Raw genomic sequence first — 20,870 nt, 5'->3', positions numbered from 1 at the left:
AGCATAAGAGAATATATATTTAAAAAGAATAAGTTTTTTTTATTTGAACCAACTCAAAGAGAGCATTAGAGAATATATATCTTAAAAAAAAATTAAGTTTTTTTTTTATTTGAACCAACTCAAACAATCGACAAAATATTAAAATTTAATTATTTAATCAAATCCTTTCATACCCCTTAAATCAAATAAAAAATATAAACAATAATTTCGTGGGGTTTTATTACACAAAAAAAAAAAAAAAATCCCAAGACTATGATGCAACAGTAGAACATCTAAATTGTCATTTAGATACCTATAATTCGATCCAGTAATGATATATTTGTAGAAAGTTTTCTTCCAAATATGGTGCACAACCAAAGGATACTTGACTTCTGGACTATTTACTGTGAGTACTTATTGATTTACTCTAGTGACCGATGAAAAAATTCTATAGGACTGGATCGATCATCCTAAAACTAGTTAATGAGTCTAACTGCATTTATTAATTTATTACAAAATAAAAAGACATATTTTTTGTTTTTGTTTTTAATAGTTAAATATAAGAGAAAAAGTTAATTAAAAAAGAGAGGAAAATATGAATTTGAGATTTTTTCTCATATAATTAATTATTAAAAAATAGAAAACAAAAAATATTTTTTTATTAAGTTCAATGGTGTTATTTTTTTTATTAATGTTTTTTATTTGTTTGAAATAAAATATAAATAGATTTAGAAGGTTATCAATGATTTTTGAATGAAAATATTTGATAAAATAATTCAATATTTTTTATTCGATTCAGTTTGGTAAAAGAATATTTTAAGAAAAAAGTGCATCTTTTATAAAATATAAGTATGAAAGAAGGTGTGATTCAATAATTAATTCGCCTTTTGATAAATTGCCTAATAATTTTAGAAATTAAATTGTTCTCTCTAATTTAATTAATAAAATATTTCAGTTATATTATGCATGATTTTTTTCACAAAAATGCTTATTCAAAAATTATTTTTTGAAAAAATTTTAAAGAGGAAAAATGAAAACTTCCTTCTCTTAAAAAATATACGGACAACGTACGCATGCGCCAATCGAGGAGAAAAAACGAGTTTCTCGACCGACAAAGACATCGAAAAGCCGCTGGTTTTTCTGACGGCAAGGGCGAGAATATTCCGCGGAGGAGGTTGAAGTCGAGCGGGAGAAGAAAACCCTAACTAGGTCAACACGTCTCTCCTGCTCATCGCCCTAATTCTCTCCCTGTTCCAACGATCCGGCTGGGCTTGCTATTTTGATTTTGAGGTGCCGGGGTTGTTGGATCTCACCGCCCGGGGCTTCCTTTGTTTGAATTCCCATCGGGATCATCATCTGCACATTGCTCTCCTTGGTAGGAAAAATCTTGTGATATGACTGTTTCTTTTGATTGTACGTTCGTGTTCTCCGTTTGAATTTCATTTGTTTATTTAGCCGGATCAAAGTTTCGGTAGTGCATTTGAGGGAAATGGGGAATGCAGTTGGTTTCGATTCCTATTTGTTTGTGGTTGCATGAAGTTATGAACTGATTTGTGCCTTTTAAATTTCCTTTTTTCTTTTTTCTTTTCCTTTTTGCTTCGTATTCTCATTGCTGGGCACATTAACACTTTATATGATAATCTTAATTTTTGAATGCAGATTATCCGGTTTCATCCTTTAGAATTTATTATGAAGAACAGTTCATTATTTGCAAGACGTGATTTAGATGATGGAAACAACCTCCCTATAGAGTTCCGATTGTCCCAAGCTATTGGGATGGTAATACTGTCAAAATTTAGTTCTTTAATGGAGAATTCTTATCAGAGCTCCACCCATTTTTATTCTTCTGGAAGTCTAGCCTTTCAGGAAGCTTTTACTTCCATGTCCAAGTTTGCTGGATCGCTGTCAGTCTGGTTTTCTTGGCCAAAATTCAATGTACTTCACAATGTTTCTGCTGAAGTATTTGGCCCGAAGTCTAGCAGCACTCAATCTTGGCACATAAATACATTTTTGAAAGAAAATCTTGCAGGAGTTCATTTCATGCTTGGTTCAGATAATGAGCATGCTATAAAAACTTTTATCACAAAGCTAGCTAGTTCCAAACTACGATTCGTATGGAAGGACATCCAACTTCAACATGGTTTGCCCATTCTTTCACTAGCATCAATACACGTTCCTTCTTTCGGCAGCACGTGAGTTTCCTTTTTATTTATCTTCCTAAATACTCAAATGATTTCCCTACTCTCTGCTTCTCTTTTATTTTATTTTTTCTATGATTGTTTCATAGATCTTCAAAGGCATTAGCTGGTTCCATCACATTTCAAAGTGCTAGCGAAGAAATAAGTTCACATGCTATAAATTCAGATGGAAAGCATTGTTTTCATGGTTGTCCTACCATTGCTCCACCAAATCTTAGCTGGAAAGAAGATGCAATTGAGGCAAAAACAGGCATTAAGTTCCCAACTTTTTTGGAAGATAGCTTCCACTTGACCACTAAGGTTTGTTTGTGTACAATCTTGAAATCTTTAATTTAGCTTATGGCACATTCTTGGAGCAAAATCTAATTGTGACCTTAGTCCAACATTCTATGAATTATCACAGGAAATATTATTTTTTTGAACTTATTTTTGTCTCTATGAAACCTAAAATCTAGTATATTGAGCTTTACATGAACCTTGTATTTGTTATATTGACAATATGCTAAGGGTATCTATTTTTGATGACCAAAAACAAGGGGGAAGAAGATGAAAAAAAATCAAAAGGGGAGGAGGAAAACTAGGGAAAATAAGTGACATTAGCTTGTCTATTTCTGGTAACAAAGATGGAACGGAGGGATAATTAGATTACTTAATTATTCTACCACATCAGTTATCTCCCTTCCCTTTTGCATCATCATCTTTAGAGCTCAACTAGTGACAATGACATTTGAGATAGTAAAGGCAACGACGAGGATTGAACTAGGAGGAGGCAGTAATGGTACTTGAAATTCAAGAGGGAGAGTGCAGTGATGAGGAAGGAGAGAAAGGCATCAACACTTAACAACGAGAGTGTTTGGGTGAGGTTGGAGAAGTAGAGAGCAAGGATGAGGCTGGCAGAAATGATAGTGTGTTTTTGACCTTTCCCAATTTCAACATTTCTTCCATGGATTTCGTTAAATTTTGTGCAGAAGTAATTTTTGCCTTTTTGGATTCATGGATTCCCTCCTCCACTTTCTCTCTATTATCATTTAGAGTAACACAAGAGAGAAGATAGTTAATACCTTCCAGTTTGCTTAAGTAGACATTTTAAATCTCATTATTAAATGGTAGTTTTGTGCTATGGATTTCTTTAGGTCATTCAATTTGCATACTAACCTTCTTGTTTGCTAAGGGGTAGTTTATCTGAGAGAGCCTATTCGTACTTTTCTTTCTTAAAGATATTTCATGTCATTTATCTAGTTGAGTTGATTATTATGGTTGTTCACCACTTTATTATGCACTTAAATGTTTTAGTCTTTACTTTCCTTTTTTTAAAATATCTAAATATCAAGCTATTTATGGTGAAGCTTGGGCAAAAATGTTAATTGCATGTTAATCTTCTTCCACAAGTAGGGTTTCATCATCTTCTTCCTCCTTATCTTCTACTTTTGGGGCTGATGTTATCCTGTACCAAGTTCATAGTTCATGCTCTACTGCCTTGGCTTTGACTTGTCAATCCGCAACTTCCATCACCTCTTCTTCCTTTGCCATGCCACCTCTTCTTTGTGTATTCCCTACCCTCTAGCTCATTTATGCTATACACCAACAATTTCAAAGAAAAAGTTTCACTTTTCAAGCCTCTCTATATCTTACTCTTCATTAAAGGCAATCTTGTGATCCGAAATGAAGTTTTCGGAATCAAAGGACATTCTTGTTGAATCATTGTGCATATGCTTGCAATAGGCATTTCCTCTTCCTCTTGTTGATTACTTCACTCCTTTTCATCATGTATGCATTATTCCTATGGATTTTCAAGTAAAGAAGTCTCTTTTGGGCATAAATAAAGACATCAAATATAGGTTTTAAGAAGATCTAAATAAGATAGCACAAAAAATTTCAATAAATTAAGATTATTTTAATAGGAGATCTAAATGGGCATGTAGAGTAAGAAATGAGGAATAGAATAGAGTGCATAGGGTTATAGTTTTGTAATAAGAAATGAAAAGGAAAACTATATTGAATTTTACGATAACATATGAACTTATAATAGTTAATACGTTTTTCAAGAAGAGAGAACACCTAGTAACATTTAAAAGCAAGAACAATAAGTCGTAAATTGACTTTTTTTTATGGTTAAGAAGAGCGATAAATTTTTTTATAAAGATTGCAAAATCATCCAGTGAAACTTTAACCCCAATATAGGTTAGTAGTGTTAGGTACGTGCCTTAAGAATAATATAAGTAGAAAGGAACATGTGTATGACTTCTGGGATCAAGTGGTGGAAGTTAAAGGATTGGAAGTAAAATATCTTTAAGGAGAGGATAGGATCACAAGTATTAGGAGAAATACAAGGCATTTATAATACAATATGAAATAAGATGTTGTCAAATTTAAAAATAGTGGCTAAGAGTGTATTGAGTGAGACAAGGGGACGAGTACCGCCAAAAAAAAAAAAGAATATTGATGGTGGAATGAGAAAGCATATGAGAAACTAAAGGAAAAAAGAATAGGATATAAGTTATTGAACACTTATAAGAACAAAGAAAATTTTAAAAAGTATATAGTAGTCAAAAAAGAAGTTAAGAAATAATGAGTGAAACTAAGAATAAAGCTTTTAAATGCTTGTATCGACAACTTGATACAAAAGAAGGGGATATCTATAAAATGACTATTTTATAAAGCAGGAGTGAGGAAAACAAGAGATTTTATTCAAATAAGAAGCATTAAAGATGAATTCAATAGAGTACTAGTGAATGATGAAGAAATAAAAGAGTGATGGATGAGGTATTTTTATCAATTTTTTAATGAAGGTTTAGGAACTAACTTAAGAAATTTAAATAGGTCAGAGGAGTATAGAAATTTAAATTTTTATTGGAGAATTCAAATTTTAGAAGTAGACCAAGCGTCAAATGAGATGTAAAATGGAAAAGCGACTCGATTAGATGATATTCCGATAAAGTTATAAAAGTACTTTAGTTCCCTATATAAAACACGGGAGACATAACAATTGTGCGAATTATAGTGTCATTAAGTTAATGAGCCATAAACTTTGAGGAGGGATAGGGAAAAGGAGGAGATTAAGGTGATGAAAATCAATTTGGATTCATGCCTAGAAGGTTGATGATAGAAGCTATTCGAGAGAAATTATGTGGAGAATTTTAGAAAAAAAAGTGTTGGCGTAGTGTATATTGAAACAATTAAGGATATCTACGAGAATGTAATAGAATGAAAACTCTAGGTGAATTAATCGTCTTTTTATAAAACTAGATTTACATTTAAGTCCGTATCTTTTTACATTAGTTATGGATAAACTCGGTATATCCAAGACACATTAGCATAGTGCATGTTGTTTTACATTGTTTTTGTCAATGAGACATGTGAAAGAGTAAATGCTAAACTCAAATTTTGGCAGAGACGTTAGAAGTTAAGGTTTTAGACTCCGTAGAGGGAAGATACAACAACAAGAATTACAACAACAACAACCAAGCCTTTTCCCACTAGGTGGGGTCGGCTGTATGAATCCTTTTACGCCATTGAGCTCTATCTCCTATTATATCATCATCTATATTTAAATAAATTTTATCTTGTTTTATTGTTGCTAACCAAGTCTTTTTTGGTCTTCCTCTTCCTCGTTTGATATGCATGTTTATCATAGTTTCACATCGTCTAACTGGAGCATTTATTGGTCGTCTAAGTACATGTCCGTACTATCTTAAACGTGTCTCTCGGAGTTTGTCCTCAATAATATATGAAATTTAAATTTAGTAGTATACAGAGCAAGATAATTGTTAAGATAAGAGATGACGAAATATTTGTAACCAAAAGTTTTAAGTTTGGAGGATGTTTTTTATAAAAGATGGAGGAGTTGATAGAGTTGTTTACATAGGATAAAAGCATGATGGTTGAAATGGAGGAGGGTATTAGGTGTTCTCTCTGATTTTAAGGTACATCTAAAGCTTAAGATAAATTTTATAAAACGACGGTTAGACTTGTTATGTTATATGAAGCTTAATGTTAGGTTATGAAGCGAACACATGAGCAAAAAAATGAGAGTTGTAGAGATGAAGATATTAAGGTGGATGCCCACCTATTGAGGATGTTATAGAGAAAATTGGGTTGCACCTATTGAGAATGTTATAGAGAAAGTTGGGTTGCACCTATTGAGGGAAAATAAACACGTTTAAGATGATATAAACATCTACTTATGTGACAAATAAATGCGCTAGTTAAGCAATGTGGGACCGTGACAAATATGCACATTAATCGAGAAAGAGGGAGACCAAAGAAGAGTTGATTAACAATAGAATATCATTTAAATATAAATGGGGATAAAGCAGAGGATCGAGCCCAATGATATAGGACGATCTATATAGCTAACCAGTGGGATATAGGTTTGGATGTTGTTGTATTTTTCTAGCGATCTAATCTCACAATATGATGTTACCAATACTTGGATCCTAATACCAATTTTAACAACTTAATGAAGCACACAGGCCTCACATAGAGGGTTGTTATATAAAGATTTACTAAATACAGAAGTTTATTACTTGAAAGATGCTAAATACATTGTCATTAATACCTTTTTTTAATAATAAATTTAGCACCAAGCATACTATGAAGTAATAATGCAAATTGGGAAATGCAATAGTTAAAACACATCCAAATTTCTCCATTTCAAAACAGAACAATTACCAATTTTATCAATTACAGATTAAAATCTAAGATGAGATTTCTTTTTTGCATCATTTTTCCTTAGAAGAGTTTGATTCTGTTCAACAGGATTATTCAAATTAAGCTTTGTGATGCTAAACATATGTCCGAAGTGGATGGCTAGGAGACACCTTTGGAGAAGTTTAATCTGACAGTTGCTGCATAGCCTCAAATATCTCAGAATCAATTTGTTGAAGCTTGTCTTTTATAATCTATTATCTACCTCTGGAACTCCCTTCCAATGAACCAAGCATTTTTTGAATGATTTTATAGGAACTGTCACAGTCTATCAACTGTGCATTTGATAAGGAGTTAGCTATGTTGTGGAGGGGAGTGCAGGTGAAACTGTAAGAGTGTCACTTATAAACCAACCAATAGGCAAAGAGGACTATTTCTCATGATAACGGAATAAATCTTCATCATTAAAATAAATCTTCTTGTAAGTAATAATATAAGCATTGGTACCAATCTTTGCCACATCACAAAAGGACCAATGGAGTGAATATGAAATATTTTTAAAAGAGTTTCTTGGGAATCGTTTGGAGTGAATCTGGACAAGGAGGTAGTCTCTTAGATTATAGTTCTTAGGTTTACAATGCCTAGCCGAATAACATTGACACAAATCTCTTGAACAAAATCTTAGTAAACCTAAAACAATAAGAAGTGGTCAACAGGCTGAGGAGTTATTGAAAGATAATTTCAAAAGAACATTGACTGTGGACTGATTTTAAAATTATTATAAGAAAATTTAACAATCTACAGTAAAGAATCTCAAATTTTTAGTTTCTTGCCAATAGACATCTAAGAAAGTTGTTTAAACTATGGTCGACAACCTTAGTTTGCCCATCAATTTGTTGATGAAATTCAGATGAAATTTTAAATTAGATTCGAGACAACTTTCATTGAGTTTCTCAACAGTTGTTACAAATTTAACATCCCTATTCAACATTATCAATGTGGATAACCAATGCTATCTAACGACTTACTTAAAAAATAAGTTTGCCACGTGAGATGCATCACAATTTTATGATTAGAAGGAATGAATTGTGTGAACTACTGAAATTGACTCACGTATCCTTAGTCTTTCCATAGCTTATTGGGGATCAGCAGTAGTGTGTAGAGACTCATGTTCTTCTTGGAAGTCTTGGCTTTTGACATGTATTGAAGGTCCACTAATATTCCTGTAGAAGTTCACAAGAATTTAGGGGATGAAAGCATAATTTCTGTTAACTATGTTACTTTAACTATTTTTTATTAATTATAAAGATATCTTAGTAATGGAGGACATGCTTCTTGTACCAATTGATAAGAACAAGGATTATATTCAGTGTTTCTGGTTATAAAGGGATTTAATCGATTAGTCATACAAGAAAAAGTTAAGCTTTTATCAAGTAGAGAGACTAAGAGTTAGAAAGAAAACCTTTTGAAAGCCAATTAGTTTTATTGCTAAAAGGTGTGTATTCTTCAGGGGAAGCAAAATGAAAATAAGGCAACAGAAAGATACTTTTCCTTTGATTCCTTTGTCACGTTTTCTTCTATATTACTTTTGTATGGTTAGGTGGGAAAATCACATTTGTATGGTTAGGGTGGAAAATCAGTGTTGTTTCCTATCTTAAAAAAGTATAAAAAATTTATTCTCTTCAAATCTATTGCTGATTTATGTTTTTCCAATGTTCTAAACAATAAAATTTGAAATTTAAGTTTTCCTTCCTCATTTTCTTCCCTCCAAGGAAATGGTTCGAGGAAAATATTTTCTTCTTTCTTTCCCTTGAAGGAAAGCAAAAATAATGACACGAAATATTTGTCAATCCTTTTCCTATGAGTTTTTCTTCCTATCCTCCTTTTTTTTGCCCTTAGTTATTTCCTTCTTTTGTAGTAAAACAAAATCAAAAGATCAATTATAGATATTATTTATTTAATAATAAAATAAATGAAAAATATTGAAAATGAAAAAGGGTTTTGATAGAATTTTTATTAACTTTGAAAAATATTATGATAATGCTCCTAAATTTTTAGAGAAAAATGGAATATCTTGTATGATAAGGTATTTGCCTGTGTTAAGAGTTCATGTGAGTATGATAAATCATTTTCCTCTACTTTGTTTACATCATTGGTAAGTCCCTATCTTATTTTAGTACTAGATGAGTTCATGAATCGTATTGAAAATAAATCTCATTTGTGTATCATATTTGCCAAGAAGATTGTGCTAACTTATATGAAAATTAGTTAAACATGAAGATGGGATTACTAAAAGGTTTGAGTAGAGCAAAAACTAAATATATAAAACATAGTTTTCATAGCTTCAATGGTCAGATGTGAAACAAAATGAAGAATGTCTAATGAGAGAGGATCTTTTGAAATCTAGTGATTATTGTGTGCTCCTCATACAAAAAGTAAAATTATATAATTCTATGACTCGCCATATTTCTATAATTTATGGATCAAAGTTTTAGTCATGCAGGAATAACATATATAAAGTTAATGTAGTAGAGAGAGAATGCTAAGATGTATTTGTGAGGTTAATAGAAAATATAAAATAAAAGGTGTTATTATCTTGCGGCAATTAGGCACAATGCTAGTAGATGCTAAATGAGAGAACTAGAGAAGATATGTTGATGTGGTGAACAAGTTTAAAAATGACAAAATGTTCCTATAGTTAAGCGAGTTGATTTAATTTATGTAGAAAGTATAAGGGTAAGGGCAGACCATAGCAAACTGTAGTTATTATAATAAAAGTATATTTCATTAATTTGAATATTATTGTTGATTAATGAAGAATAACATCCATAAACCTATCAAAAGTAAGGACAAATGCACTTGATGATGTCTTTAAATAAATATGTTTTTTTTTTCTCATTTAATCTCCTATTAGAGCTATAAGATAATAGCATCTTTAATTTTTATTTTCATAACAATTTCATACTTTTATTATAGCATTGTCATCTTGCTCCACTAATTTTTCCGTATGTTCCATCTTTTTGTTGCCAAACAACTTTCCTGAAACGTGCGATTGTACTACAATATTGTAATTTTTTTTTAACCCAATGAGTACATATTAATCACACAAACCTCTCAAATATTCTCTTAACATTAATAGTGAATGATATTAGTTTTTTTAATTTATTAATAGTTTATTAATTATTAATATACATGATGTTATCTATTAAATACATTATTACAAAATAAACTAAATAATGTCATATTCTACAAATGAATTTGTAATATTTATGGATTTATTGTTTTTAAGCATACTCAAAGTAGGTATTAACATAATTGTGAACCAATTATGGACTACCACATGGATTGACAAATTTTCTGTACTTGTGTCGTATTAATATCATGGTACTACAATAATTTAATACAATATAATATAAATATTGTTGATAATCATAGAAGTAGGGATGAAATTTCATAAGTACTTTTTAGTCTTAAGAACAACATAGTGATATATAAATTATCAACAATATAGATAATTGTTCTCACATATATAAAACAATTTCGTTTCATGCATCCCCTCATTAGTTTAATCATTATTGTTCTGATTCCTTCTAATATAAGGTCAATTTTCATGTTCTTGTCCTGGCCAACTTTCAATATGGATTTTGTGAAACAATAGTTCATTGGTGCTTGTATTTGATCTAGTATATTTCATCTGTTTTTTACTATTGTCAAAATTTGCTAATGACATTTCAAATAGTTAACTGTTTATAATATGCATGCTGATTTTACCATTTCAATAAAAAACATTCAATCTTGCTTACCGCATCTAGTCACTAGCGGCTAACAAAATCTTGTCATTGTATCGGATATAAGTTGGCTATTAGCCAGCAGGAAATTTCAAACCACAAAAAGGTGCCCCTAGTAACTGCTTAAACATGTGGATTTCTAGGTGCTTGTTGGAATCGGCTCTAGAAGCATGAGAATAATAAAAGTCAAGTCCTTGAAGCTTTATGCATTTGGCTTATGTAAGTAACTCTGAACATGGATTGCCTTTCCTTCATTCTATAATTTAAGCATTCAAGGCACAAGACACTAGATCCAATCTCCAATGATCTGAGTTTTGGCTTCTGAGTACACTTTTACTGAAAACAAATTCTTCACACGCCACTGTTGATATAACCGATGTGATCTTTTCCTTTTAGATGTCTTCCCTGATTCTATTTGTGAAAAGCTGGGTTCAAAATATGCTTCTGTGCCAGCTGAAGAGCTGAAGAACCGTTCAGATTTTTTTGAGGATTTTCTCAGGTATGTTTTATGAAAAAGAGATCCTTAGACTTGTGTGTATTGCAACAGATAGATACATGATATGTCGTTATGGTGCTGACTCACATATAATATGATATGATATGGCGCTAGTCTCACTATGGCGATCTATGTTTTTTCCGTTCATTTATTTAATTAATACATCCATATAAAATCCTGACTTTTCAGTTAACCATACTCCCAACTCTTGTATAAAATACTTATCCCTCTAGAATTTGCTTCAGGTTTCATATTCTTGTTTAGTCAATAGCTGTATTCTTCTACCAACTTATGACAGTTGCCGATTTAACTTTCCCTTGTATGTCTTAGACCTCAGGTTCGTAAACCAATCTTGTTAAAGTGGCATATGCAATTATAAAAGAAAAGTCAGCTGCCTACCATTCGCTTTTTTATTAGCACATGATCCAACTTGTAGAAAACCAAGCTATTAGTCCAAGTGAATTGACACCCCATTGATTGCAATGTGGCTCTGATGATACAACATTTGATGCAATAGTGTATGGTCTGTTCTCCTGTGTCAATTATGTCCACATGCACCCTTATGATTGTCCCATAGCACTAATATTAGCCCTCGTGTTGAGAAATCTAGGTTAGTTGCTAGCTTCATGCGGGGGAAAGGATCATCTTCTTGCTAGCTTCATGTGTTAACGCCACCTGGGAATATCATGTTGTTGAAGGAAGTGTTGTATAAGGGACTTGTTAAGTTCCCGTATATTCCATGATGTGATCTGCATGGGGGTGAGGGGGCAACCCGGTGAGCCTGCCTAGCCGCAACCATCTTAGCCGATATAAGAACTATTCTCAATTCTAGTAATCTTCTGCCCTGAGAATTAACAGGGACAAACTAGAACCACCTACAGTCTTCGCTCAGATTGCCCTGAATTGGAAGCTAATTCTCTTTGCATTGCAGATCTTACTCTGTACAGCTTGAGTTAGAGAGGCTTTTGTTGGTGTAGAGAGCACCATATAATCGAACCTGAGTTTTGATGTTATGTTGTGATCTAATGACTCCATTGAGTGGGCAAGTAGCTTAACCAGAAAAGCCCCAATAGGTCAAGTTAATTGGATACTAGGCAAATAAAAGCCCTAGTAGGTTGGGTGGATCCGATACTAGGCGATGAAAGTTTTAGCGAACAAGGACACCTGGCATGGAAGTCCAGATGGGTCAAGGGACCGGACATCTGGCAAGACGCATTCATGGGTTAGCAAGGACCAAACATTGAAATCAAAGAAAGACATAGTGAGACAAGTGATCAGACACTAAGCAGAGTAAGTCCAAATAGATCTGGAGGATTGAATGTTTGTCAAATGGTAAATGAAGGTAAAGTCGGAGTGGAGAGGTTCTTCTGAAAAGAAGAACGAGTAAGGTCGAGTTCTTGTTATGGGGACAACCTTAGGCGACGATTCGACTAAGGGTCCAATTTTGATCCTAAAGTTGAGATTGGACAGTTGAGTAGCTGTTTAAACTAGAAATTACTTTATGTTATATTCTGTGCTAACTTTATGTTGCAGGGTTCGGACGATTGAACGGGTTAACCGGTCGACCGAACGGTAAGGTTCCGGAAGCTGAGATGACACCATGTGACTTGACAACTGAAATGTCTTGTGTGCTAATGTGGCATCCGTGGTGGACGAGGATAAGTCTTGGATGACTGACATGGCATAGGATAAGTATCATCTGACTGACATGGCGTGAGACGTGGTCAAGGATAAGAGCTGTAGAGTTGGCGTTGCCTAGGATCGACATCAAGGTGCTGACGTGGCTGGAAGACAGTGGTAGAATGCAGGGAAGACAGTGGTAGAATGCAGGTTCGGTCGACCGAACCTATACACTAATCAACCAATAGATCGGATCTGGATTTGATTATCGAGGAGATCGGGCTACCGATTAGGATAGGCTCAACTAGAGGCTTTGACTTCAACTTCCATACTCTCGCTCTCGTCTTGCTCAGATACTTCGACGCAACACCTCTGTACTACTTCGACAACGAAGTGCTACTACAACTTACTTTGTCGGTATTTTAATTAAGTTGCTTTCTTCGTGTTTTTGAATCTACTGAGTGGTAAATTTGTTACCGTTTCTGATCTTGTGTAAGTGGTGAATCTCTGCCTCTGAACCATTATTCGGAAAAGAGATTATTAGTGGATGACCCAATTGAGAGCAATCAATGATCGCAGGTTTTGACCTTGGACTAGTAGCAGGAGGCGAACCAAGTAAAAACCATTTGCATTCTTTGTCGTGCTTTTAATTTGTGTTGTGCATTTACTCTAAAAGTAAGTTTTAAATGAAAAACGACGTCAGCTATTCACCCCCAGCCCCTCTCCTTCTAGCACTTACTTCGATCCTATAGCTTTGTGCTTGATCTGGCAGCCGATGATATCCTTTGCCTACATTGTAGGAGCCTGCAACGTTGCTAAGAGAGCTAGTTGTGAAGCAGCCACAAATATCAGCCCATCGGCCCTTTGAGTCTCATCGTTATGTTGATTTGCTTGTGGGCCTTGACTGGCATGTGTGTTGGCTGTGCTGCGCTTCCTTGGTGACCAGCCCATCTAGAACTATTTTTGGTCAGTATGGTTTCCTCAGCCATCCGACGCCCCACTCCCATCATGAATTTGCAAGAACTAGCCTCATGCCCCATTTGTTTGCAACCAGCCAACCATCATAATACTTTGGCATTTATCCCAAGACAATTCCCAAGTCCACTTTCCACATCCATTGATAAAGCAATTGGAACGCTCTATGTTTGGGTTTTGGATGCATCAACCGCCACCAAGACTTACATATGTAATTCGAACCCTGCTACGAGTTAATTGGTTAGAATAGAGAGAGGCTTACCTATGCAGGAGGCAGTCATACTCAACACCTTGGTGGTCTAATAGCTCACTGGTAATCACATTGGTATCAGTATTATTCTTCCTCCTTGGACAAGAAGCAGCTTGGCGTGATCTTGAGGTAGATGGGGCAGCCATATACAACATAAGGCCTCCTGTTGAGGACTCTGTCTCTAGCTTCTTCACTCTTAAAATTGAAGATAATCCATTGACTTCAGTGACTTTAGAACTTATATGGCACCTGCCAAGAGCCTTCCTTTCCGGGAATTCCCATACAAAGTGCCCCACTAGACAATAACCTAGGGCATTGTCCATAGTATCTATGTCTTCAAACCTAAGAGACACTCTTCCCCTGATATCCCAAAGTGTTGGAGTGCAGCATCTTCAATGCAGTTTCTGTTAGATTAGAAGAGATCCGCCCATCGCCTTCCCTCTGCATGCCCCATGCCAGACCAGTGACCTAAGTAGTCGATGCAAGTGGTGCCCCTGTGCCTTGGCCGTTTGTATGCATAGCGTCTTGCCCAATGAAATCTCCTAGTTCCAACTGCTTGGGGTCTTCTCATGCCACTAGAGGAAAGACAGCTGGATGTTGGGGATCGCTTGCCACTCCAGCTACAACTCTATATCAACTAAGTGATTGTCTGACAGTTGCACTAGAAGCTTCACTAAATGGAGAAGTTGCACCTAGGCCTGTAGTTGCAGCCTTAGTGTTCTGCCCCTTTGCCATCAAAGAGTCCCCTCCCCCTTCCCTCCTAGCCAGCTGGCAATAAAAGCTTTTGGATTAGATTATTTGTCTCAGCATCACAATTTGAAATTCAAAACTGTTGCCCAATCCATCCAATTTGTGTGCGCCTTCCAATGACCAGCAGTCAAGGCTTTTGACCACTGGTCAACGATGCTTGAGCTTCCAGCCTCAGGCGATGGTCCTCCATGTCGGCAGTGTTGGTCCCTGCTACAGTGGGAGTGAAAAGGTCCACCCAAAATTTTCCCCTGTTGCAGATAGAGTTACTGCCTCTTATTTTGTTGGAGTGCACTATTTCGGACCTCTTGCTCATCGTCGTCCCCAGATACTTTCCCCAGGGGTGCATGTAGTACCAAGAGCGGATGTCAAAGGGGAATATCTTCTCCTCAAGTTAGCGCCACAAGTCCCTCGTGGCCATGATCTCGAAACAGGATCTATTAGATCAGCTAGTTCAGATGTCCGGTCAACAGCACCTTTGGAAAGGAGGAGCTTCGACCACCTGTATAACAGCGGCAGCCTATCCCCCAAGGTTGATGCTCACCATTAGCCTTCCATCTGGGCTGACGAATGCGGATTGCTCTGGGAGCTTGCTTCTAGCGGAAGATTTCTCTAGTCTATTTTCCATTGCCTTCTAGTGAGAAGGGAGAGCTTCTCTCTCTAAATGGGATTGCTTTTTTGATGTAGTAATAATAAGATTAGAAGCCTGTTGTTACCACTCTCGGCCCTTACCTTACCATTAACTCATAAATAATTGTGCCAATTGAGTTATTAAATTATAATAGTGTGGATTATAAATGCTTAATCAGTCTTATACGATAATGATGTAAAAAATGGGAGCCCCAGAAGTTTCTTCATCATTCTGGAAAACTATCATGAAACAAGCACATCCAGCTTTATAATGTGTGATCTAGCTGTAATTTATAGAACAATTGCAGCCTGTGCTATTAATGGCCCATGCTATTATGAACTATATACTGGTCTCTGCACATTCAATGCTCCTGTCTTTTTGAATGAAGTGTTCATCATAAAATGCTTGAGCCCAAATAACTAATGAAATATTTGCTTTCTGAAGTTTATTTTCCATGGCCATTTCTAAGCTGTTAATGAATCTACATTCTTTGTAATTAATGCAGGGAGGATATTCACATGACTGTCAGGCTTGTCATTAACTACAACGGTCTTAAAGTTAGTACCGTTAGAGAGTATGTATCATCCTAGTCTTCTGACAGCTTTGTTTTATTGCACAACATATTTAAGTTTTTTGTTGTTGTATTACTTATTCTGTTAACTTGAAGTAATACTCTTATCAAAACAAATTGGTTATCAACCAGTTTATTTCCCCTTTTTAATCTATTACAAGCACAGATATATGCATAGTTGCAGCAGCTATCATGTATGTGAAATTGCAAGGTTTGCATATACCAGTCCACTGCCACCTTATAATCTACTTCAACATGCCTTCTCATGAACATCTTTCCTATGGGTGGAAATGCCATATATCACAACAATCTGAATACTATGCATGTTACTTTTGCATAGGTGGCCAACCGTAAATCCTATATTTAGAAAAGTTTAATCTATTAGAGTATAAAGAACATACTAAATAGGCTCATAGTATAAAGATAGAGCAGTCTAATGCTCTACCTTAGGCGGGAACTTAAATTTGAAAAATAGGATTAATACAACAAGAAGTCCTTAGTGCAGTTTATTAACAAGTATTTTATTGAGGTGCGAGGGGTTATAATCTTTAGTCAACAGGACAATATTAGAATGTAAATGACAATCCATCTCTCTTTGGTTAAGTACATTCATGAAAGACAAGAGGTAAACCCAAGAAGTGCTTGAATATCATTAGTGAGATAAATGACCTTGTTCACAAGAGGTAGATATGGACCACACTGTTCAAAATTTATATCGCTGTTGGGAAATGTTCAACTGATAATGCATCTCATAAGTCTACTTTTCTCAGGCAGATCAGTAACATACTATCTGGGACAAGAGGATGTCTACAGTTATATAGAAAGTTTCTTGTGATGAGAAAACATCTACACTATGATTAGTTCACTGTAGCAATAGATATCTTTTAGCTTCAAGGACACACTCAAGATCACTATAGTTGACATTCTCATGTTCTTGATTTATTAAGTGTTGAAGATGAATTATCACTTTCTGCTGGCAACCATGTATGCATTGTGTTACTAAGCTCTTGCTACTTCAAACATAAATGGCTTTAACTTTCTCAAAATACTTTAGAACTATATTGGACATTATAACTTTTTGAGGTAGGCTCACTATAACACATCTCCAATTGTGTGTAGATGGATGAACAAGAGTCTGACGATATAGATCCTATTAATGCCAAATTTGTCAAAAGGAAAAGAGGCAAAGCACCCTTATTTACCCATGAGAGAACATCAAGGAAGTAATTGCTCAACATCATGTTTGTTAGGTGAAGGTGAACCATATAGGTGGTGTTAGATTTGTACTAGGTGATCCAAAATAATAAACACTTAGAAGAGGGTGATGCAACAAACTTGATTGCCAATATCCAGTCTTTACCGCCTAGGAGAACACCCAGACCATTGAGAATCATGTGCGATCCATTTAACTAGTTATAGGTGAGTGGCGATCGCAGATGGTTGGCCTCCACCCCACTACACCAAGTACGTAGGGGTCATTTAACCAATGTTTAAAATTTCCAACTGTGTCAGTTTGGTTTATGATCGGAATGAAACAAGTTCAGTACCATATCGTCGTGTTGTGCCGATACAATTTCAAGACTTTTTAAAATATAAAATATAATAATTTAAAAATATTTTAATTAATATTTGATTGTTATAGATGTCTAATAATTCGTCTCCATCTTTAATCCTTAAAAAGTTTTTTTTCTTAGTTTAGTTTCCGTAACAATCTTTAGCCTCTGATGTTTATTTTGAAAACAGATGAAGGAGGATAAGCAATAGACAAAAGAGGGAAAACATTAACCGGAAGGGGAATTAACTATAAAAAAAATGAAAGAGGAAAAGAAATTAACTACCCTAAACCTAAAAAATGAAAATAGCCCTAAACTCCAAATTCTAAACCTAAAAATGAAACTAGCCTTGAACCCTAAACTCTAAGTCTAAAAAGATGAAACTAAAGGGGAAAGAAGAAAGAGAAAAAAAATAAAACAACAGCTTGCCTGTGGCTAGATGAAGCTGTCGCAAGGTCGCGGCGACTTCACGACCTTGTGAATGCCAATGCGTGGCCGTCACGAGGTTGTAGAGGCCTCCGCAAGTCTGCTACCACCTTGTGGCGGCCTCACATCCTCACAGAGGCCTTCGTGAGGCTGTCACCGCCTCAAGGTTCCACCCAGTGTCGGTGGGCGAGCGAAGCACTAAATTTTGCCACAGTTTGGTATCATAAACCTCGCGTTGAACACCTCTCTTGTAAGTGCTATGACAAATAAGTGAAGGAGGATAAAGCTGTATCCTGGGTTACTAGATAATCCACTCTACTTATATGTATCTTGATTTTACATTAACATCCTTGTGTTTCTGTTTTTCGGACACTGGTATGAGTATCCAACATTGTGGACGTGTGTGTAACATAGCTATTTCAAAAACTTTTACACATGATCAATAGAAATATTAAGTGCCTAATCGGAGTGTCATTGTCCAAGTTGTTGACTATCTGACATAGGTATAGAGAGGCTAACTGAAGAGCCCCAGACCTGTGGTTTGTACAGAAACAACTAAATCCTTACCTGTTTGCATTTTGATCCCTAGTTGCAACTGCAAAATTTACCATGTGGCCCTAAGTTTGTTGCTTCCTTCATAATGAATGCCCCCCTTCCCTTTCATGTACCTTCCCTTATTATTTAAGTTTATAGGTAACAAAGAAAGAAAAAAGATTGGATGAATAGCTGCTCATCTTGTTATTAAATTCTGGCCAGAATTAGCTCCAATGCTTCTAATGTTTTATTTGATAGCTGCCCACGTGCTTATGTGATTGATTTTCAACTCATATAACTAAATGTAACTTTCTGGTGCAGTGCTTTTGAGAAATCTCTGCGAACAAGATTGCAGAAGGTAAATTTCCATGAGTTGCGTGAAATATAATTTGAATGATGACTAATTTGTTTTTCTTTCCTCAGCTGAATCCTAATACAGATTACCATTGCATAAGGACATTTGGTTCTCACTTCACTCAAGATATAACACTCCCAGTAGTAAGGATGAATTTCCTTCTGTTATGTGTGGTTTTTCTCTTCAAGGGGTGTAACAATTGTTATTACAGGGAACCATAATCGATTTTAGACAAACAGCAGATGGTCAGCTTATAACAGAAAGTGAGTAGTCGATACTGTGTACAATCTTTCTTATTGTCTAGTTGGCTACATGATATGCATGTTCTGTATGCAGTTGGTGGGACAGAAATTGGTGCTGTTCGCAGCAAAGACCTATGCAGTAAGTTGATCTGTCTTAAATGATAAAGATATGAATGGTATCATAATTTCTGTGGCTGGTGAGTTCACCAGCAATGGTATTTCCATGTCATCAAGTTCATGACATCTATGTTGACTTTGATACTGACATGCTAAGTCACCAACCAATGACAATGGAACACTATTGGTGGCTACTGCTGTCTAACTATTGTTTTAGCTCGCAACCCATCGTTTTGATACATAACAGACAAACTACTTTTGTTAGTTGAAAAGCAAGCTTAAGAACTTATATGCGTCTGCAGGAGCCTTCTTTGGCATGTACATTGGGGATCTTCCTGTATCGCTACAGGCCAAAGAAGATATTGCAGAAAATATTGCAGCCCTTATAAAGAGATGCTAATTGCATTCTTTGAAATTGTTGTATACTTATTGCTCTACTAGCACATTCTTTGGCTAAAGTGTTGTATATGAAAAAGACATGGCGCCTGATTTTTTGAGCCAAGGGCCCTGCCATGGCTTTTAGATATAAGTTCATCCTGAAGCTGTCAATTACTTCTCTACAGTGTGTCTGGATAAGAAGGCCAAGTGATAGTGCCTCAAATTCTCTTTACAGTACTCATTTAGCTATATAACCCTCAATTGTTGACATTGTTCAAGAAATCTCATATGCACATGATTACATGAATTTGTAAATGTACACGTTCATGCAGCATAATGTGGTTTGATTCTTTCCTGGACCTCGCATAGGTTGGGAGATTTGTGCATTAGGTTGTTCTTTTTACACAATCATGTAGGCACAAACCTAGTCTTCAAGTGTCCAGTGTAATATTTTACTTGACCTTGTCAATCAATCTCTTCTTGTAACATGGCTTTTGATTCCATGAATAGGAATATTGTGTTTGAGTTCAATCAACGTAGATAATATTTTCTATATTCTATTTGGGGTGGGTGATTTTCATATTTACTGGTTCATTGATGTTAAAACGTTCTCTAAGTGTTTTTTAATTAAAATGTTCTCTCTATTAACAAATAAATGAGTTAGGTGGTACTTTAAAATATTAAAAAAGATATTTTAATCTTGTGTAGTGGTACTTTTAATAATAAAATACAAACTTCAAGGGATATTTTAAAATTCATTATGAAAAAATAATAATAAATGTTTGTGTAATCTAACCTCGACTTAAATTTAATAAGTAAATAAGCCATCTTCTATTAAAATTATTACTTAAATTTAATAAGTAAATTTTTTCTGCGGTACACTGAGGATATTTTATACAATGAGCCTCAATCATTGTAAAAATATATCATGAATAACGATTGAATATTCAGTCGCTAAATATACTTGGGGATTGATAATTTTAATTGCATATATATTGATTGCCGATATCATTTAATGACGAAACTAACCTTCTGTTGCTAACTTTAGTGATGGAAATTGAATTTCATCTAGATGGAAATAGTTTTTCCTTTGTAATTTTAGAGACGGAAATTATATGTTCATCGTAATTTTAACGACAAAAATTTAATTTTCGTTGTTAATTAACAACGGGCGTATAATTTCCATTGCTAAGTTATGAGAACTTAATTAGTGCTAAGTATCGTAACTAAGCAACGGAAAATTAATTTCTATGACTAATTTACGATAAAAATTCAACACAACCTTCCCTATTTAGCGGATTAGTTAATACAATACACAATTCATATTACATTCAATACAAACATTCAATATATTACATTAATA

At 34.9% G+C, this 20,870-nt stretch overlaps 1 protein-coding gene across 1 annotated transcript; it reads left to right on the top strand.

The window, feature by feature from the left end:
• The first annotated feature begins 1,061 nt into the window (after positions 1–1,061).
• LOC121976132 (fatty-acid-binding protein 2-like) lies at positions 1,062–19,861 on the top strand. Its single transcript, XM_042528139.1, has 11 exons — positions 1,062–1,354; positions 1,639–2,171; positions 2,267–2,477; positions 10,756–10,831; positions 11,009–11,111; positions 15,837–15,905; positions 18,737–18,773; positions 18,839–18,913; positions 18,982–19,033; positions 19,107–19,151; positions 19,432–19,861. Exons 2-11 carry the CDS (start codon positions 1,669–1,671, stop codon positions 19,527–19,529), a joined length of 1,269 nt encoding a protein of 422 aa, XP_042384073.1. The 5' UTR covers positions 1,062–1,354; positions 1,639–1,668; the 3' UTR covers positions 19,530–19,861.
• Positions 19,862–20,870: the final 1,009 nt, after the last annotated feature.

The sequence above is a fragment of the Zingiber officinale genome, chromosome 4B, assembly GCF_018446385.1.
Source record: "Zingiber officinale cultivar Zhangliang chromosome 4B, Zo_v1.1, whole genome shotgun sequence".
In the NCBI taxonomy this organism is placed as follows: domain Eukaryota; kingdom Viridiplantae; phylum Streptophyta; class Magnoliopsida; order Zingiberales; family Zingiberaceae; genus Zingiber; species Zingiber officinale.
This window is presented reverse-complemented; position numbering and strand designations above follow the sequence as displayed.